This window comes from Callorhinus ursinus, unplaced genomic scaffold (assembly GCF_003265705.2).
Source record: "Callorhinus ursinus isolate GAN/ISIS: 27379988/994484 unplaced genomic scaffold, GSC_fseal_2.0 scaffold12, whole genome shotgun sequence".
Classification (NCBI taxonomy): domain Eukaryota; kingdom Metazoa; phylum Chordata; class Mammalia; order Carnivora; family Otariidae; genus Callorhinus; species Callorhinus ursinus.
The window spans coordinates 20874836-20896334 of record NW_027397074.1 but is presented as its reverse complement, the minus strand read 5'-3'; the positions used below and the strand labels follow the sequence as shown (position 1 = coordinate 20896334).

The window sequence follows — 21499 nt, the reverse complement described above, 5'->3', positions numbered from 1 at the left end:
ATAAATAACCTCATGGGACTCCAAGTGCAGCCTACCTGACACCACAGTGCATGGCAATGACTTTGAAAAGCCTGTGGTTGGTTGCTTAAACCATGGCTGCTTCTGTACAGATTGACTAAGGTAGGGTGTTGAGGTCAATGAGGCCACTCTAGAATTTCTCCCCTTACCTCAGGGGATGCTAAAGTCTAGCTCACTCTAATGGAAGGAAACTAGGTAGGTAGTGAGACAGGGAGAGGCAAAAAGCTCTGGGACATAAAAAGCATGCTGCCTTACCAAAAAAAGACACATCCTGTGAACCTGCCATACCAGAAGAGGATCCTGATTGTAGAGCCAAAGTCTTGCCCTTATTCTCCACTGACGGGGTGACTGTGGCTCTGGGAGCAGAAGCTGTGGATTACTCTCAATTAAGCCTGCTCTTTAATGCAGCATTTTGCAGAGCCCCTAAAAATATTGACAGGAGAGGAAAGAGTTAATGAGGAGAGAAGATAATCCAAAAGCTTTCTGAAAACATCAACCTTTGTATTTAAATCCCTACTCAACAGGCATTGTCACCAACTGTATGGAAATATGTCTGGAAGTCATGTAAGTGACCTAAAATCGTTCACGGTCTACGCCAGGCCTGGCCCTATGCAATATTTGTTTCCATAACACCCTTCCTAACAGGTATATATGGATTTTAGCAAAACACATGACCCAAAACCAATAGGACAAATGTATAGTGGTGGGCTAGTGGGGCAGATATTTGGGGTATGTCATCAATGAACTGATGATGCTTTGTTTCTTTGGTTGCAAGTAACAGAGAATAAGATTTTCTAATTTAAGCAAAAAGAGAGAAATTATCAGAATCTAGAGTAGCTCATGCAAGTCAAGGGCTGAAATGGACCAAGGCTACTACTTGTACACTGGGACTAGAAAACCAGGAGCACTCTCCTTCTATCTTTTGTCTCTGTTTGTTTTTCTAAGAATCTGTTTTAACCCTTCTCTTTCTCTACAGACCATAGATCACAGGGTCTCTGCTCCCCCAATCCTAATGGTCAATACAAGCTACCCCAAATTTTCCTGAGTTCACATTTTTCTGTTCCAGGTACATAAAAAGACTCGGTGCTTGTCTTTAAGTCCTAATTCTAAATAGCAGGGCAAGAAAATCTGATTGCTCCAGCTGAACTCAGGGGGCCAGCCACTGCTCAATGAATAATGGCCACGGACTTTGAGAGGGAAATTATCACATAGTGCAAACATGTCTGGAGATGGGTGACCCATCCAGAAAAAATGGGAGAGGGGTCTTTGTGAACTGGACAACCCATCTAGAATATACCCTAAACCACCTCACCACTGTTCCCCCACGACCCCCTATTCTGTTACCTTAATGATCCAGTGAGATTAGAAAGCAGGCTTGTGACTGTTCTACCAGTCTCACATCCAGTGCTGGGTTCTCTTGCTCTTCCTTGACCTCAAAACAGGTCAGAATACAAAGATCAAAATGGCCTTTTATTATTTTTTCTTTTAGCTGCAGCCTTCCACAAGAGGCTGATCTTACCTTTCCCTGACCTTCTCAGCCTCATATGTACCTTGTCAGAGATTTCTTGTCCTCAAAAGCTAATCATACCAGGAATCAACTGAATACAGTTCAATGCCCCCAGTAGTAATTCTGATCATCACAAGAGTAATGATTGGTGCTGGTCAGATGCCTTCCAACTGAAAACCTGAAAATAACATCCCACCCCTGGGCTGCCACACACACACACACACACACACACACACACACACACACACATACACCATTTCTGTCTGATATATTTTACTTATTTCCTTTAAAATAATATCTATGGCATATTTCTTATACTGGTTTTGACTATTCAAAAACATCTATCTGCCATACTCAGAAAATTTCCCATGGAGGAAAAAGGCTGTAAATTTATTCTTCCTGTGACATTCAGCAGAGATGAGGACACCCTGGAAGGAACAATTTATAACTACTCTTTCCATTCTGATGCATTGTGAATTAGTTATAAAACTTTTGACATCATCATAGACAGCTCGATGAAGACATCTGCTTAACACGCATAAACAATTCAAAGGGAAAAAGGAACAAGCTGTTCAGCTGTATCAAAAAGAAGGTAATAAAAATAAGTAAAAATATTTATGGGATACCTTAACCTTTCTTAATCAGAAAATACTTAAAACTTTATCAGAATGATTGAAGTGGGATCCTAAGGAGCATTGCACTCAGTAAGGTAAGCATGGAATCATAAATTTAAAAGAATGAGGATTTGCACTTCCCTCTAGACAGATTTTTGGAAAGACACTCAACCAATATAGTTCTAAAATGTAATTATTTTTTAGCAGGCCAGACTTAAATCTATCTTTCTCTACCCCTGCACACATGCGTGTGCATGCACACGTTCCAAAATTCCATCCAACTCTTTACCATGTCTGGGAACAAAGTCGAGAGACAACCATGATGATGTGTTTTGAAGCAATAGTTCTGTCTCAGAACTTTGGGCAAGCATCATCTTTGGGTGAGAGGAAGACAGTGAAAAGTACAACTGAAATAACTTCTCAAGAAAAATAGTGTCACAGAATCTTTAAAGAATTTAATGGAGCAGAAAAGAAGAAAAAATTTCTACTGGATAATATTTTTATTGTCCTTTTGAAATCATGTTCACACCTAAAAAGTATGATAGGTCCTAAATTTTATGGTACCATGAAATAAGGCATAACCTGTGCTTTGAAAAGAGTCCAAAAGTGGTACGGCAGATTTGGCCCAAGAAAGCTATGTCCTAAGTTATAACTTTGTTTGCAGGTGATGTACATTCCATCCATTCATTTCAGCTGTGAATAATATTACCCACTCCAGGATCTGGAACAGATCCTAAAAATTATAAGAGACTTGAGGAACATCACCCTCTGGGAGAAAAGTACCCAGTGGTGCAATTCTTCCCAACAGAAAGTGAAAGAAGTCTTCTTTCGGTAGTTACTCCCTTATAAATATGCACGGGGCCACTTACTAGTTGATTTCTCTCAAATCGAAGCAACTTCAAATAGTGAAGTTTAGTTCTCTAAAAAAAATCATTTATTTTACAACCCTCTCCAGATTGATTCTTCGCCTTGCTCGTTCTCCTCTTGTTATAAATCAAAGAAGGAAATTCCCCCCCGTGGACTTTTACAATGAACACATAGAATTTATTTGGTCCCCCTAAAAAAAAGAAAAAAGAATCCTAGGGAGAAGGGATTATTTTTACCCTCCCCAACTTCAGTGGCAGGAAGGGCCGTTATGGCCCTTGGTGCCTGGGGGATGAGAGGAAGAGAAAGGGTAAACAAACTGCATCAAAAGCGGCATCATGGCTAGAGCAAGGCAAAGAACACCGGGGGAATGAGCAGATACAGGGTCAGCACTCCTCTGTGCATTAAGGAACACATCTTCCTCTCTACAAAATGATGAGGTGGGAGGGGGATCTCCATATGCTTCTTCTGCTGCCTAATTCTAAAACGTGTGTTTCAGAATAAATCAAGAGAATGAATTTCTGTTTCTAAAACCCAAGTGGGGAAATGATACGTTAGAACTGCTGTGAATAAAACACAATTATGTTTTGTGTAAAGAGTCTAACTCAAAATTCTCTCAGGCCAAGCATTTAATCAATGGCCCTATTGAATTATATGCTTCATGGGTTAAGAAGCTGAGGTTGTTCTCATGTGAAAACTCAATATTCTGAGGCATTCTCTTTCTGCATATAATTCACAGAAAATAAAAGTGTGGAGGTCTAACTCACTTCTGAGATACATTTCTTAATCCGATGATAATTTTAAAGGCTCTTTCTACAAATGTCTCGAGGAATATTCTGTTGGGCTGGGGTACATCTGAGAAAAAAAATCATTTTGCAAGAATCACAACTTTATTCTAGATGACACTTGTAGAATGAAAAATGATTTTAAAAAGAGGGACCCTGACAGAATGTGTTGCTGGTAATGACCCCCATCGTTCCATTTATAAATTCAAAGTTGCTTTTTACTAGCACTTGGAGTTTAGTCAGGGAAGTAGATACTAAGCTGCCTTCAGAGAGGTTCTGCAGGCAGAACTTACAGAGGGTGGGGAATGCAGTTGTGCCCTGAAATATTCTTATGGAAAGAAAACGGGATCAATACACATGATATAAACAGACAGGAAAACAAAAAGCCTACAAGAAATCCTGTGAACATCAACAAGGCTTTCAGAGCAATCAGGCTTTTGTCTCCATAAGCTGCCCCAGGTCACTTCCCTCCATGGGGACCCAACTCCTCTCTATAAGAGAGTCCAGTTCACATGCAGTGAAGAGCTTTCTGGTCTCAACTAATAGTCATCGCCATCATCATCATCATCATTGTCATCACCATAGACGTAACAATGGTATAATGGTTATAGTGAGAGTAATAAGGTGCCTACCATCCTGGATAATTTGTAAAAGGCTTTCAATTATCTGGATGTTCTTAATGAAACTCTGAAAACACATGATGTTCTAACCAAGAGACTTTTACCTGGTTTGACCACAAATAGTTTGTGTAAAAACATGAGGGGAGTATCTTGACAGAGATATTACAATTTGCCACTATTTTTGAAAATAAACGACCATTTTCCATGCAATCACAGTTGTAGCTTATGACCAAGAAATCAGGTGTGATTTCTGCTTTTTCACATTTTCAGGGTTCCCGCTGGTGCCAACCACTATCCATGCGATTACTAGGGCGCTGTACTTCAATGACAAGTAAGTATTTTGGTGGTTTTTAAGTGAACATATTTGTAAAGAAAATGCATTTATATTCATGCATTCCCTCCCTCCTTTTTTTCAGCTGCTGGCTCAGTGTGGAAACCCATTTGCTTTACATCATCCACGGCCCCGTCATGGCAGCGCTGGTGGTGAGAATTGCTTTTTATTTATTTTGTTGTTGTTGAGAATTGCTTTTTAAATCCATTATTAAGTGTTATCTCTTTGTGAAGATTTCTATAAAGATGGCTCTGTGTCGCATATGTATCGTAACTTCAAAATTAGGCTAATATAATGATGATCTATAATGAGATCATCTGTAACAACTCAATCTGAGGGTCTTCAAATGAAAAAACTAAATTTTATTTAACACGGTTGGGGAAGGGGCATAAGTTCATTTCTACCCCCGCCATCACAAAAATACAGTTTTCTTTAAACAATGCTATACCTACATGCTCCTCCTTAAAGGTAAACACCAAGGAGCTAAAGAATGGTAAGAAGATGTTACTGATAAAGAAAGTGAAAAATCAGCGTCCCTCTGCACCTTTTTCCCTGGTCTCTGCCAAACAAAACCATCTCTCATTTCATCTTTGGTCCATGAACCATCATTGGAACTACCACAGAGCATGCACTTAAAAGTATTTCAGGCCCTTCACATACATTGCCAGGCTGTTCCTAACAGCAACCCTTCAAAGTAGATACATCAGGACTACTTTAACTCATTAGGAAAACTAGACCCAAAGGTTCAAGTAAACTCACTCCAAATCACATGACTAGTAAGAAGTTAGGTTTGGGGAGAATATGACCATCTGCATCTATTTCCAAGCTCTTTGTTTTTACCCAAGGTTTACTCTATGGTAGCAAGCATGACAACCATCCCATTTATTATTTAGACATTATTTTTCCCACTAACCTCAAAGACAGTGTTTTTTCTTTGGGTAGGAATGAGAAAAATGAAAACAGTCTGAGTCGTATTGAAGAAGTATCCATTAGGAACCCATCAAACCAAGTCATCATCCAGCCTGACTTCCCACTGCCCCAGTCTCTCCAATGCACACTGTATTTCTTTTACCCTTCTCCAGAGCACTGATGGACGTACCAGCCCAACTGTCCAGTTATTTCCAGTACCTCATGAGAGTTTAATTATTACTAAAGGTCTCTTTCCTTTCTTGAGTTTTGGGGGCAACAATGTTTACTTCTATTCCGGGTAGAAAAATCATTCTAATAACTTAAAAATAAATCATCAATTAAATTTTAAAAACAACTTTGGTTTCAAAACTAATCTTCATAGTCAAAAGTAGTTTGGGACCTACCAGAATGGCTAATATTAAAAAAGTGTGACCATACCAAGTGTTGGCAAGGGTAGAGAACAACTGGAATTCTCAACTAGAACTAGAGGGAACATAAAATGAAGCCACTTCTTTGGAAAATAGTTTGGCAGTTTCTTATAAAGTTAAATATATGCTTACCATATCAACAGGAAGTTAGTTCTACTCCTGAGTACTTATTCAAGAGACACGAAAACATATGTCCACACAAAGACTTGTATACAAATATTCGTACCATGTTTATTTGTAATAGTCAAATTGTGAAACCATGCCAATTTCCATCAACAATAGAATGAATAAACAAAGTATGTGTATTATCCATGTAATGCAGTACTACTCAGCAATAAAAATGAATGAAATGCCAGTATATACAACATGAATGAATCTCACAGATACTATGTCAAACCAAAGAAGCCAGACATGAAAGAGAACATACTGTATAACACTCCACTTCTATGGTAATAGAAATTAGTGGTTGATTGAGGTGGAGGGGGTTGTTGACTGCAAAGGAGCAGGAGAGAACCTTCTGGGGTAATGAAAATGCTCTTTTCTTGTTTGGAGTGGTTGCTACCCAGGTACATACATTTCTTTAAACTTCTTGAATGTAAACTTAAAATCTCCAATTTACTGAATGTGCCTTATACCTCAATGAAGTTATTTTCTTTAAAAAATGTTATTAGAAAGAAAAGAAGGCTGGGTTAGCTGTCTCTCCTACATAAACTTTACAGACAAATTCTTCAGTCCTCATTTCACTTTCCATGAAGTGGTCCTGCCTAAGGGGAAAATCTTCGTAATGAAATGACCAGAAAGCAAGATCTAAAAGTGTCATTTATGACTCTCCTTCATAAAAATCATAAAAATCAAAGTAAAGAACAAACCACCCCCATTGGAACTGAACCTAATATATTTACTTATACAGGAAAAAAGTATTTTCTCATTTGGACAAAAAAAAATGTTAATTCAGGTCTGGGGAGGGTCTTTGGTTATATGGATGCTTCCAGCAATGCTGAGTGAATTACACCACCTCACAGGCCGTCTGTCCCATCCTGTGGGGTGACATCTGCTCCCATGACGAGATAAACAAGAACCGAGGAAAGCAGGCATCCTTAAGTCGGCCTGACCTGGATGATTTGCTCATAACATTGCATCTTGGCAGGTCAATTTCTTCTTCCTGCTCAACATCGTCCGGGTGCTCGTGAGCAAGATGAGGGAGACCCAGGAGGCAGAATCGCACATGTACCTGAAGGCAGTGAGGGCCACTCTGATCCTGGTGCCCCTGCTGGGAATCCAGTTCGTCGTCTTTCCCTGGAGGCCTTCCAACAAAATGCTTGGGAAGATATATGATTACCTGATGCACTCTCTGATTCATTTCCAGGTAAAGAAGCCGCTGGTCTATTTATTCAACTATTTGCTCAGCTAGTTGAAGTAGGTGAAGCATTTTCCAAGGCCCATCTGTGATCGGAAGGACCTTTTCAAATAGATGTAACCTGGAAGGGATACAGCTTCTCTCTTTCTCATTACCTGTTTCTCCCTTTTTTTTTGAATCTCAAAACTGAGGAAGGAAACAGGGGGAGTATGAGCTTTGAGAAGACATCTTTCTGAGGACAAATATTTGTCCAGGGACGGACCCACTGCACAGTACTGAGTACTGAGGACAGAATTTCTATTCCCACTGTCCTTTCGACCTTTCCTTCCCCTTTCCGGTAGTTTGAAGGCCACATTTGTTTTTCCTTCATGAAGAGGAGTTTTGAAGATCAACATAACCAGTGCCAATCAGTTTCCCAACCTGGATTGCTAGCATCATAGTCACCAATGCCATGAAAACACAGGGCAGAGAGGCAGATGTTCCTAACGGTCATAAAAGCTGCCACTGGACCCCAAGCTGGAGCTACATTCCTCTTAAACTAGAATATTCTTATAGTGAAACACTGAATATGAGTGCGCTAGTAATCGCCTTTCATTGAACCTTGACTTGCTAGTGCAATAGCAAAATGTTCCTCTCTGGGCTGTTATTTGTATTGATTCCTAAACAACATAACAACCCAAAAATAACTTCAGTTCTATTTTTCCTCCTCTTTTTAGGGATTCTTCGTCGCCGTGATCTACTGCTTCTGCAACAACGAGGTAAGCATGCATTTCACATAATACCATCACTCGTTGATATTAAGCCAGCACTTTACAGTTCCCAGAGGGCCTCTGGACACCTTTCATTTGCTCTCACTGATGCAGTTGACCTCGCGGGGTTTCGTGACATGCAGGATCGTGTATTTTTCCACTACTTCAAGCCGAATCTTATCTGTGTTTCTGTGGGAGAATTGCAGATATTACCCACACGGGCAGCTATGTTCTGATTTCCTTGGATGGCACCTTAAGCTGGTCAGTCCCTTGAGCAGCAAGAGTGAGAGCTATTCTGGATACCCATAGAAAGAGAAGTCATGCTGCCATCCCTTTGGAAGACCCAACTCCTCACTGGGGTGGAGTCAGTATCCAACCAGTTTGTACTGGTTCACTGCATCTTGTCCCACTCCTTGGTGCCAGTGTCATACCACGTCTTTGACATTGCGACAATCCCCTTGAAGTTAAGACCCCAAAAGAATTCTCAAGTAAGTAGTTCAATATCTGAATATTTAGCTCAGTAAAATCTAGGGATCCATATGGCCAGTGTTGTCAGGGTGGGGTTAGCCAGAGTTCCCTTTCTTCCAATGAAATCTTCTTGCCTGGGACCCCAACTGGTGAAGCAGAAACATGGAGCTGCTTACTGTCATTGAGAATGCAAACAGGAGCAGCCACCGTGGGAAACAGCATGGAGGCTCCTTGGAAAATTAAAAATAGAACTATCCTATGATCTGGTAATTCCACTGCTGGGTATTTACTCAAAGAATATGAAAACCCTAATTCAGAGAGATACGTGCATCCCTAATGTTTATTGCAGCATTATTTATGATAGCCAAGATATAGAAGCAGCCCAAGCATCCACTGATAGATGAATGGATAAAGAAGATCTGGTGTATACATACAATGGAATATTACTCAGCCATAAAACAATGAAATCTTGCCATTTGCAACATATATGTTAATTATACTTGAATTAAAAAAAAAAAGTGGAGCTGCTTAAATTTTTACCAAAGAATATTCAGGGCTTCAATGGTTTGTATGCTCCCTCATTTTGCAGGTGAGAAATCTACTCCAGGAAGAGTATGTGACTTGCACAATGTCACAATCATAGTTATATAACCAGGACTAGAACCCAAACTTCCTGATTCTTAATTAAATGAACTGACTCTTCCAACTGCACTGTAACATGTCTATGATTCCTCCCTGGAGCTTTGTTAGTATACTTTGTCTAGTTATATACCACATGAATTGTAATGTACAAGTATTTTTTATAATTTTACATTGATTCCTAGTAATAATAATTCTATACCAAGGAAAATCACGTTTGGCTAAGAGATCAACAAACATAGGATTTTCCTGTTGCTAATTAGAAAGGTTTTCTAACCAGAGTCAATTGATATTTAATTGATTCTATACTCTTTATTTCTTGAGGTAAACAGGGAGCACCTATAAGATTTTGCTGTTCTGTGACCTATTATTTATCTCCAACCTTGTCACTGCATCACAAGACTTTTGTCGCTCTCATTCTCCTTTTTAATTGGCACATTTTATTCCTCCCTTCATCCATTCCTCCATAAACTCATCCCATCACTCAGCAGAAATATACTGTGCATTCACTCTTGTTAGGGGCTAGACTGAAGGCCTGGGATAGGAATGAAAAGACATCCTTCTGCTACCAGCTATTAAAGTCTCTTTGTCTTTTTCTTTGTTTTAAGCACAGCAAAAGCTAAATAAATGCCCTAGGGCTCAGGGCATCCCATCTTTCTATCAATTTCTGTGAATGTATATCTCTGTCCTTTGAGTTGTTTCAGGTGCCATACAAATAAATTTTTCCACCTAAAGGTGTATCTATATAGGGCTAACGTAAATATTAGGTTCAGAAGGGGCATACCTTGAAAACACGAGAGGATTGCAGGCATTTGTAAAGATGCCTCATTTTTTTTTTTTTAAATGCCTCATTTTTAACTATGATGCTGTCTTTGGAGCGTCAGGCATAGGAACCAAGCCAAGAAGTCCTCCTAACAATTGAATGTTTCTAGTTCATTTGAGTACGATATCTCCACTTTTCGAAGTCAAGAAACCATCTCTATTTTAATTAAGATTCTGTTACTAGGGAAAGCTACAAGTGTGACGTTTCTAATAAGATAGAAATTGTGTACTGTGCCAAATGTAACCTCACAGCGCCATGAGTTTTAGGCCTGCGGCTCTCCGCCCGGCCTTCTGTGAAGGTGCCATCTACACCCCCGAACCCGGCAGGACACGCAGACCTGTGGGATGCCCTTGCAGCTGCAGCCGCCCCAGAGCAGTGCTTGGGCTTTGCTGGCAGCACACTGAGTTTTAGCAGAGGTCTAGGGGGCTGAAATGGCAGTTAGACGGTGCAGATTGACGTTTTCATTTTCATTTTTTACCGGTATGTTATCAGTGATTCCCATTATGAAAATGGATCAGAGAGTCGACAGAGAGACTAGAAGCAGGGAAGGAATTTGGAGAATGACAGTGGTACGAATCAGGAAGCGCCCATGAGAGCACGCTTATGGGTCACATATCTCCTACACGTCTTCCAAGAGTGTGGACATGGACCACCCACACCTTTCAGTAAATTATTAAGTATCTAAGGGACCTCAAAAAGATGATGGTGGCTCTAAAGATGCCGGGTGGTTCCAAGCTGCAGCTTAAAAATTGAGAGAGCGCCAACAACACAGTGGATATTCTCCCTTTCATGTCTCCTGCCATTGTCCATGCATTGTGGGTAAAATCGTTTGTCGATCAAAGTAGCATGATCAGAAAGATCTCAATTTAACAGTAACAGATTGGAGTGGATAGAAACTACAACTACTTTTCTTTGTTGTAACTTATCCTGCTTTAGAGGGCCCCAAGGTCACTTTTAATACAAGAAACAGCAGTCTCTTTCTAGAAAATATTTAGTTGCAAAGCCTTTATCCAAAGGTGTGGTTGGTAGCCCCTGCTGACCCTCAGGTGGCTCCCCTCACTTCTGAGGAGCCGAGAGATCCTTTGACTGTGTAGCCTCCTTGGCCAGGCCCCAGCCCTGTTCTGCTACACCAGTTCTCTCTTCCAAGCCACCCGAGGAGCCTACAGAGTCAGCCTCCTTTCTTCACGCTGTGAAGGGCCCATGAATCTCTTCAGCACATGGCATAGCCATGACTATGAGCCATGACTATGACTATGCTCTGCTGGGGTGTTTCTATCCTTTCTTGCTTTCTGTTTCTCCCCATTTCCCCAGGTATTTCCATCATGAAGGGGAAATGGAAGGTTATTTGTGTTTCTGTATAGCTCTCTCCTCTTCCTTTTGGGATTGGAAGGGCTTTGTACTCACCACTGTTCCTTCCAACTGCAGGAGACTCTCTCTATGTCATATCTTGCATGTTCTCTATACTCTGGCTTTTAGTAAAATTCTATTTCCAGAGTAGTATGGTTTTCACTTCATATGCAAAGATAAGCTTTTCTACTTAGAAATTTTTTTTTGTCACTCAATAAAACCTGGTTTTCAAAGCTGTTGTCCTTCTAGAGACTCAAGAAAGTCAGCTTTGAGACTCAAAGCAAAGCAATGATTTCTTTTTTCTAGACCAGTATTCCCAAACTTCAGTGTGCATCAGAATCGCCTGGAAAAGTTTGTCAAAACATAGAGTGCTTGGCCCCTCCCAGAAGAGTTTCCTCTTCAGCAGGACAGGGATGGGCCCTGAGAATTTGCATTTCTAACAAGTTTCCAGGTGATGCTGATGCTGCTGATCAGAGAACATACTTTGAGAACCTACTCTAGACAAAATCTAATTTGTTCTTCAAGCAATGAATGACCTTGACTTAATGAATGAGGGAGTTACAGGGGAATGTTATTTAGGAAATACAATAAATATTTTGAAAAATATTAACCTTATTATAGATACTATTTATTTATTGTTGTCTTCTAGAACAGGAAAGCTTCTACAGACATAGAAGAGTACGTACTGAAAAGGAATTAGAAAGCCTTGATCTTATAATCATGAAGTACGTAATTTACCTTAAACTGTAGGGCATGTACATTCTGTAAGATAAAGACCAATAACGATAATGCTCCAAAAGGGTGAAAAAAATATCAGTGACAACTTTATGAATAATATTCAGAAGTACCCCTCAGCATCTAATTAACGGGGCTTAATAGGGATTCCGCTTCAGAAAGTCATATAAAAGCATTTAAAGCATACTTCCAAGTGGATTTAAAGTGTTTTTAAAACTTGTGATCTTTAATCTTAAATTTAGATTGCAGCAGGCCGGTTGAGTTGTGGCATCAGCAAGTGAAGGTGTGAGGGAGCAGGTCTGAAAATCTTGCTATCCATTGACTCAAAACTCCTGGGGGTAAATCCCACCTTCCATTCAACAGTGTATAACTGCTGGTGCTTATACTGAACTTCAAGAAAACAAAGGCCAAAGATAAAAGCTTTCAAGTCCAGGCAAAGATTCTGACCTGATTTTCTTTTTCACAAACGTAGAAACTGAGGCCCAAATATACCAACCTAATATAGATGGTTAATAATAGAGCCAGATGCAATAATTATGTCTTCATCAGACCAGGGCTCTATCTTTTTAAAGTTGGCAATAAATAAGTTGATATAATTAGGGAAAATGTAAAGTGATCTGTGTTAATTGCTTTTATAATGTGGTGAATCTATATAATTCAAAACTTTGTATGTTATATTTATCACATTGGCAACTCCTAACATTTCTGATGCTTTTCAGGAGCAATGAGAAGTCTCTGTTTTTTTCAAACAGATTCAATGCCGTTATTGTAGTGATCAAAGCAGCATCAAGCTCAACCTGTGGTATTGTAGGAGATAATTGCCCTATTAAACTATAATTATTCAAGTGTCTTTTACATCCAGCTAAAGGCCTATTCTTATATGTGTGGTTTACAAATTGAAGCAGACTGCCATCTCCACACAAAAGAATAGATTATAATTCAGGAATGCAATTATAGAAGCCTATCAACATTTCTGTAATAATAATATTAAAAACATAAAATAGGCCTCAAACCCTTTGGCCTCATGCTGGGCAGGATACTTCATTAATATGCATGGATACTGCAATGGGGATTATTTTAAAAGAACAGGTGAGGAGAAACAAAGACTTTTTTTTTTTTTTTTGGTCTGCTGGGCACTTTTACAAACTCACTCTAAACTTAAACTGTCTGCTTTGGAATGCCTCTAAATATCTGTGTAAGTTTTAGCTATAAAGACAGTGTTGGTATTTGAGAGATGCTGAATCCATGGAAACTATCAGTTCCCTTTGTCTGGGGACATCGCTTCTCCAAAAATATGCTGAAGCAGTATATTTCCTAATTCCTCAACAGGGCATTTGATGGTTCTAAATTATAAACCTGGCATTTAAAGCATTTAAGGACCTACATTTAATAGACAGTACGACCCAAATAAAACCATGCCATCTCTTGACTAGTCCCAACAGAAAAATAAATTGTACAGAAATCCAAAAGAAATCCAGGAAGCAGCAAGCCCAGGCCATGGAGCACTCTGTGGAGACCTAGTTTAGAATGTATGAGCTCAGAAACTATGTGTGTCATTGAGAGGTCTTTGTATTTTCTTAGCACCACCACCCTCCAAAAAGAATGTGACAGAAGAGTTTCATTTTTGTCTGAAGACTTGAGGTCAACATCCTGCCCTAATAACAGTACAGTAATAGCAATAATAACAGTAGCCTCCCTGTATGGTACTTTAAAGCTGAGATGCCACTTTGATATATACTGTCACAATTTAATCCTTCCAACAGCAAGGTGAGGTAGAAGAGTTGTATTGAAGAAAGGAGTCTCAGAGAGATTAACTATCCTACCCAAGATTACAAGGCTAATGTGGGCAGAGTGAGTTTCTTGACCCAAAGTTCGGTCCTTCTTTTTCATGGCATTGAATGAGATCCAGTGAAATGATGCTGTAGGTGGAAAAAGAACAGAAAGGTGGTGTGGTGTTACCCAGTGAGTCTTCCTTTCCCACCCAGCTGGTTGCTCAGGCAATACAACAAGTACCTGCTTCTGATCATTTCCAAAAGTAGCAACTCATTGGAGCTCAAGAGCAGTTCCCAAAAACACACACCATGGCATAAGAGAAGATCTAGAGAAGACCAAGCGACAGTTGTAGATGATCTAACACCCAGTGGCTTACAGTTCACCTCCAGAAGGAATTCAAATTCTCAAAAAGCAATGATTCTAGGTCTCATATCAAAACCCAGTGTTTCATGTTTGCATGAAAGAAAATTTTAATTTCTTCATTAGGCTTGCCCCAGATGCTTTCAGCTCCCCACCCTAGTACCACTGGATACCAGTGCACTAATTATGGTCATTAGTGATCATTTTCTTGGCTGAAAGAGTTATGAACTCATTCTAGAATGGATGTTGACAAGCAGTCAACAAGTGTTTGTTAAATAACTGCTATATGCCCAACAGCATGGCATGTTCTGGGAATATAAAAATGAATGAGACATGGTTCCTGCTTTTAAGGATTTCCCCATACAGGAGGAGAGAAAGACATACCAAGTCACGATGAGATAATGCAGTAAGAGCAATAAGGAATATAGGTTACTGCAACAAGAGCACAGAAAAGAGACTCCTGACTCTTCATCAGGAGGTCAAGAAAAGTTTCCTGGAGAAACAGAGTTGAGTCCTGAAAATCAAGTCTTGACATCAGTGAAGGGTGGGAGAGGGCCATTCCAGGAGAGGGAGTGGCATGAGCAGAGAGGCCTGATGGGAAGAAATGATATAGCTGGTGGAGACAGACAAGCAGTTGGTTCATTTTGGAGAACTCAGGTCAAGGCTGTAAGTGGCTTAAAACCACTCTGGCAGAGAGATGAGCCAACTCAGATAAAAGCAGCAGAATGATGGGAATTTTCCACTCCTGCCCCTGATAGCAGCTCTGTGCCTGGTGTCTAAGTGCTCTTACAGGACCCAAATCCCTTCTGTATGTGCCTGGCCGGGTGGCTGAAATGGGGGCATTACAGGTAAACCACTAAAGGACAAAACCATCAGACCAAGATTTCAGGTCATTTTGGGTATGGACTGAATTCCTCCTGAAGACAATAACACTGATCAAGTTCCGCCCATTTGGAGTATGTCACCCTACTGCTGGTTTTTTTTGGTTGTTGTTTATTGTTATGTTAATCACCATACATTATATCATTAGTTTTTGATATAGTGTTCCATGATTCATTGTTTGTGCATAACACCCAGTGCTCCACGCAGAACGTGCCCTCTTTAATACCCATCACCAGGCTAACCCATCCTCCCACCCCCCTCCCCTCTAGAGCCTTCAATTTGTTTTTCAGAGTCCATCGTCTCTCATGGTTCATCTCCCCCTCCAATTTCCCCCCCCTTCATTCTTCCCCTCCTGCTATCTTCTTCTTTTTTTTTCCTTAACATATATTGCATTATTTGTTTCAGAAGTACAGATCTGTGATCCAACAGTCTTGCACAATTCACAGCGCTCACCATAGCACATACCCTCCCCAATGTCTATGACCCAGCCACCCCAGCCCTCCCCCCCCCACTCCAGACCCTCAGTTTGTTTCCTGAGATTAAGAATTCCTTATATCAGTGAGGTTATATGATACATGTCTTTCTCTGACTTCTTTCACTCAGCATAATACCCTCCAGTTCCACCCACGTCATTGCAAATGGCAAGATCTCATTCCTTTTGATGGCTGCATAATATTCCATTTGTATATATATACCACATCTTCTTGAACAGCAGTAGCCGAGCTCAGGAAGCCGGTGTGTGCACGAGCACATTGTTTCAATTAGAGAGAATAAATGGACCTAATCCTTTAGACTTTGTCTTCTCTTTGTGTCTTGACCTCTAGACAGAAATGTCTCAGAGGGTGAACAAACCAGTCAATGCTTAGTTATTCAGCACCAAATGTAGATAAACTGTCCTAATTGCTTTTCTTCTTTACTGTTTCATTCTTCCTCATCTCTGCCTCTTCTGTTCCTCCAATCCATCCCGTCCCCTCTAGCTGTATTACACCTTCCATTTGTACCTCGTCCATGAAGGTGCTTAGGAAACCATAGGAGGCAAAACACATGAATCAATTTTCAACCAGTAAATAGCCCTAATAAAGAACGAGGCCAGATAGCAGCCTGAAGGTGCCAGACTGTCATAAGGGAGATACCTGACTCTCTCAAATCCAGCCACATGGACTGGAAGAAGCTTGGAGGTTGGGGGGGGCGGGTCAGGATGGGGAGAGAATAGGAGAAAAAGTAGGGAGTTGTTGCGGCTATGCACCAACACCATACGAGGTGACTCAGATAGCCTCAGTAAATCCTTGCTCATGACTCTGAATTCGTGTCCTGATCTCCTTTTCACAAGGAGAAAAGTCTAAGAAAGAAAGAAAAAAAAAAAACATGCAGGAAACAAGCTGGGACCCAAACCCAAAGAGTACAGTCTTTGGAGCAGATGCGTCAACACTTAATGCTCTCATCCTGCTGATGCAGGGACCACAAGAAACAAGTCCTCTTTTCAGTTCAGCTCTGAACTTGATGGTCAGCTCTCTACAGCGTGTGCTGTGGCCAAGCAGCAAGGTCAGGAGCGGCACGGGCTTCCCCTGGCCTGGTGGGTCCACCACATTCCAACTGTCTGACCCTGGACACATTACATCACCTCAGTCCCCGTATGCAAAGTGAAAGGAACAGTAGTCGTTAAATCAACAGGATTAAATGATTTCATACCAATGGAGAGCTTGGAAAACGGAGGGCGCATGGTAAGCCCTCAGTAAACAACAGCGCCGGCTATAGCTTTTCATGCCTTCCTCGGTCCTCTGTACATCTTTTGTCAACACAAGGTTCGGCTGTGTGGCACACAGCTCGACCATGGCACTTCAAGTTTTGGTCTTGGTCTCTTTTTTTTTTTTTTTTTTTTGACAGAGAGAGACGCGAGAGAGGGAACACAAGCAGGGGGAGTGGGAGAGGGAGAAGCAGGCTTCCCGCAGAGCAGGGAGCTCGACGCGGGGCTCGATCCCAGGACGCTGGGATCATGACCTGAGCTGAAGGCAGACGCTTAACGACTGAGCCACCCAGGCGCCCCTCGGTCTTGGTCTCTTTTAAATGAAATTAGATAGACACACCTTAGAGAGTTCGTCCACACACTCATCACCTCCAAAAAAACACAAACACAAAACAGTGTGTTGCCGCAGTAATTCCAAATGATCAGATTACCAAGTTCCTCTGCCATTTGTCACCTTGAATTTAGTGGCTGCTCTATTGTATGAAAAGGAACCTCCCAGTGACAAGTTTCATACCCTCTTGTCTTCAGTGAATCCTTGGACTGCTTTGCCTTTTTCTGCGTAAACTATTTTAAATGATGTGACAAATACTAACAATTATTTGAAAAGATTGTTCTGCTATGATACACAGAAAATGTATTTGCCACAGAAATTATTCAGCCTTCTATCATACATATAGCTTTATAAGATTAATAGGTTGGGCCATCATTTATATCTTCTTTTAGATTCATACAAATTTGGCTCTTCACAATTAACTTGTTACACACTTTATCTCATGTCATACTATTTCCAGATTCCCCCTCCTGTGCCCCCATAATGGTTAGGTCTTACATTCAAGTTTGGTAGCAAAATAATGAAAGATGTATTAATAAAGCAACACAAATATTTTTATATAAAAGCTTGTCTCATATACTGACTGAGCAACAGAAACTCAGAAATGTAGAGTAGATATTGTAGCAATAATCTCTAATTATTTTAGTCTTGCTCAGCTATAGAGAAAACCAAGAAGTTAGGAGACGACAGGGAAGATGAACTTAACGACTAATTAAATTCAATTCTGAAGAAAGCAGAGCTCCACAAGCAGTGTCACTGCCCGTGGTGTTCTTTTCCGCTGTGGTTATCGTCGTTTTTGTATTTAGAGCTTCCTGGCTTTAGCATCTTCTCCTTCTCTACTGAATAGTTTATCATATTTGTAAAGCAAGTTTGTTAAGTTGGTTTACATATTACAAGTTTTTTTTTTTCCATAGGAAAGAGATTGAAATTTTATGCTTAAAAGCTTCGCACTCCATTAACCAGAGTTTTATCTGGCCCACCCCACCCCAAGCCGTGTCGGAGAAAGAAAAATCAACAGTATGAAGCCCTTATCATGAAACCCCCGAACTGTGCTGTGGTTTACATATGTGTGTGTGTGTGTGTGTGTGTGTGTGTGTGTATAAATATTTACATGACCAATAATGTGTAGGTTTAGATTAAAGCTTCTGCATTATCAGAGGTGGTAGCAGATAAGAACTTTTAAAAATTTTTTCCTCTGATAGGATTTGTACACCATATTGGGTAAAACCAAGGCAAATTTCATTCATTGGACAGAAGAGCTAAAGAAGAGATTTTTCGCTCAAAAGAGCAAACGACCTTGCCATTGGTAGCTTAGGCAAGCAACTCGTTTCTCCGACTTGCAAATTCTTCTCCCAAGATGGTATATTCCCCAACCAAAGCGTGTATACTGCACGGTCCTTTGGATCAGAATTACAACTCGGCCTCCTCTAGCCCCTGAGAAGCTCCACGAACTGTGCCCATAAGCTTGGCTCGGGTCGTTTCTGACAATTATACGACAACTAGGTTCCCTTTTCTCTTCCAGGTCCAAACCACCGTGAAGCGCCAATGGGCCCAGTTTAAAACCCAGTGGGACCAGCGCTGGGGGCGAAGGAACCCCCGCCGCCGCCCGGCCGCCGCCGCCGCTGCCGCCGCCGCTGCTGAAGCCGGGGACATCCCGGTTTACATCTGCCATCAGGAGCCGAGGAACGAAGCCGCCAACAACCTGGGCGAGGAGGGTGCCGAGGTCATTGCTTTGGAAATCATTGAGCAAGAGTCATCCGCTTGAATGTGAAGCTAACGCAGCATCGTGATCACTGAGCCTCCATTTCCTGGGAGACAGACAGACCATGCGTTTAAAGTGATCCCCATCCTCCCAGGAGCTGAGCATATCATTTGTGAAGAATTATTAAGTGAATTTGTCCATAGTAAATCTGGAGAAAGTTATCCTTGGTACTATTGCTGTGGGAGACAGTCTAGGAATGGGGTCTCCCACCGCATCCCTTGTGAACTCCATCTTTCATCCGGGACTGAGATGCAGATGTCAGAGTAATGCAAGCAAAGTATCCAAGAAAAACACAATTAAATTGACCTAGTTCAGAAATAGGGTGCTCCTTGTTAATCTTGAGCCATTTATAACTTTGAAAAATTAAAATCACGGTCACTATTTTTCTTTTTAACTCTAGACTTTGAATTAGAATATTTCTGTATTTGGCTATGGATCTGATTTTTAATTTTTTTATTTCAATCAATTCCGATGTTACTCAGATGTTTTACCATCCACACAATGTAAACTGCACAAATTACATGACCTCTGCAAGACCAAGTGGCTTTCTAATATAGAGATGACTAAGAAGGTGGGGGTGGGGGGAGAGACCTGCATTTGGCAGGAAGATGTAATGCTTTGAATGAAAAAAAAATTTAGAGTCAATTTGCTCAAAACATTAGATGGGCCAATTTGTTAATTGGTTTATTAATATCGTATGCTCAGTGTGGTTTTGGAGAATCCTGTCCATCGAACAGGCCCTAACTGCCGTGAGGAACTGGCCTTCACATTGAATGTGCTTTGGTCACTGACGTTTATAAATTGGGAGGTCACAAAGAATCCATCACTAAATTTTTCACAAAACTGCCAAAAATATAATTTCTAGTGGAAGAGAATATTCTCTTTAAAGAGAGTTTTCCACTTTCTTAAGCTCCAGGATTTATAAAGCAAATTACTCTAAGGTTTATAAAGCAGATTACCTCTTGCCCTTGGGTGCTATCTAGCAGTAAAAGATAAATTTGTTTAAGACTGGTAATTAAAAGACTCCATATAAATCCATTAACTGCCTTCCACCCAGCTTCAAAGCTTAACAAGATCTCGGTCTTTTCCAGGAAGATTCAGTAGGGCTAATTAGAAATCAGTTTGTAGTTGACCTCTTGTTTGCTGCTATTAGCAAAACAGGAGGACGAAAAGTAACTGCTACAAGTTGAACCATCTACCAGTTCATTTAAAATAAAAGTAGAGGTTCTTATTAAAACCCAATATTATATTCCCACATCTCTCCTTACATCCTCAGTATAAAATCTTCAAAAATCCCTGAATAAACCAGTTCTCATTACTGGCACCTGAAGTTCATTTGTGGATTCGCAACAGTAATCAGAGTTACCATCATCTGATTTTGTGCTAAATGGGGAGATCCATCAAAACCCTCCAAATCTCAGATCTCATCTATGTCGATGCCACTGCCTTTCAGAGGTGATTTAGTTGTGGAAAAACAAAAAGTCAATTTGTTCTGGTTTCATATTTAGTGCACCCAAAGAAAATTATATTCCTTCATTGAAAATGTATTTTGGATACTAAAGTGGCTTATGTCTCCTTTATTGAATGTAAGGGAGGAACTGAAAAGAAGGTATTTTTCCAATCACAGTGTTTATGTAGTGGTGTTCCTATTTTCGTTTACAAATGTGGAAAACAGAGTATTTGAGGCAGCTCTAGTACAAATGTGATAATATATTGCTAAATATTCTAGACATTATTGTGCTATTATAGTAGGGGCTGACGAAACAACACAGCTTACCATAGAATTATACATAGTGCCAAAATGATGTGAACTGCTTACGCTATGTATATGTATAAATTAATACAGAGTATGTTAAAAGCAAAAAGATGTATATGTGCATATTTTTCTAAAGAAATATATTCTCATCTTTCATTCATTCATCTTGTCTCCTGCTCATTCCATGTTCATTTTTTCATTTCAGTCACGGGCAGCTAACATCTCACTTAGTTTGGGTAGCAGGAGGGGGAATGATAATCCAGAAGTATAGGTTAGAAAACCATATGCAAAAACATCGAGGTTATTGTCTTTGTCAGTGTAATCATCTTACATCTTCAACTTTACTGTAAACTCCATAGCACTGTTCTCATACCCTTGATAATGCAAAAACCACACACAACTGTTGATCTCTACTGTGTAAGTTTTGGAAGCACAGCAAAGAAATCTAGGGCAAGAAGTATCACATCCTTTTATTGTTCTTGACTTTTATTTTCCTTCATTATTCTGGGACCAGACTTGAACTGTCCAACATCGCATCAGATCATTAGAATTGTTACAATCATTGATTTTTAATATAGTCTGGGAGAGAGACTAAGGTGGGATAAAAGACAACTAATTAAATGTCATTAGAATGCATAAAGGCCACTATTGGAAAGATTTTCAGATCTGGAAAGCATGAAATGGAAAAAGTGAGGAT

At 40.3% G+C, this 21499-nt stretch overlaps 1 protein-coding gene across 1 annotated transcript in view; it reads left to right on the top strand.

The window, feature by feature from the left end:
• Positions 1–20888, top strand: part of CALCR (calcitonin receptor) — a 155173-nt gene extending 134285 nt beyond the window's left edge. Inside the window, exons 9-13 of the mRNA XM_025873351.2 lie at positions 4679–4739; positions 4825–4891; positions 7224–7442; positions 8150–8191; positions 18807–20888. Of these exons, the coding sequence (XP_025729136.1) occupies positions 4679–4739; positions 4825–4891; positions 7224–7442; positions 8150–8191; positions 18807–19049 (632 nt within the window). The 3' untranslated portion in view covers positions 19050–20888. The remainder of the gene's footprint in view (positions 1–4678; positions 4740–4824; positions 4892–7223; positions 7443–8149; positions 8192–18806) is intronic.
• Positions 20889–21499: the final 611 nt, after the last annotated feature.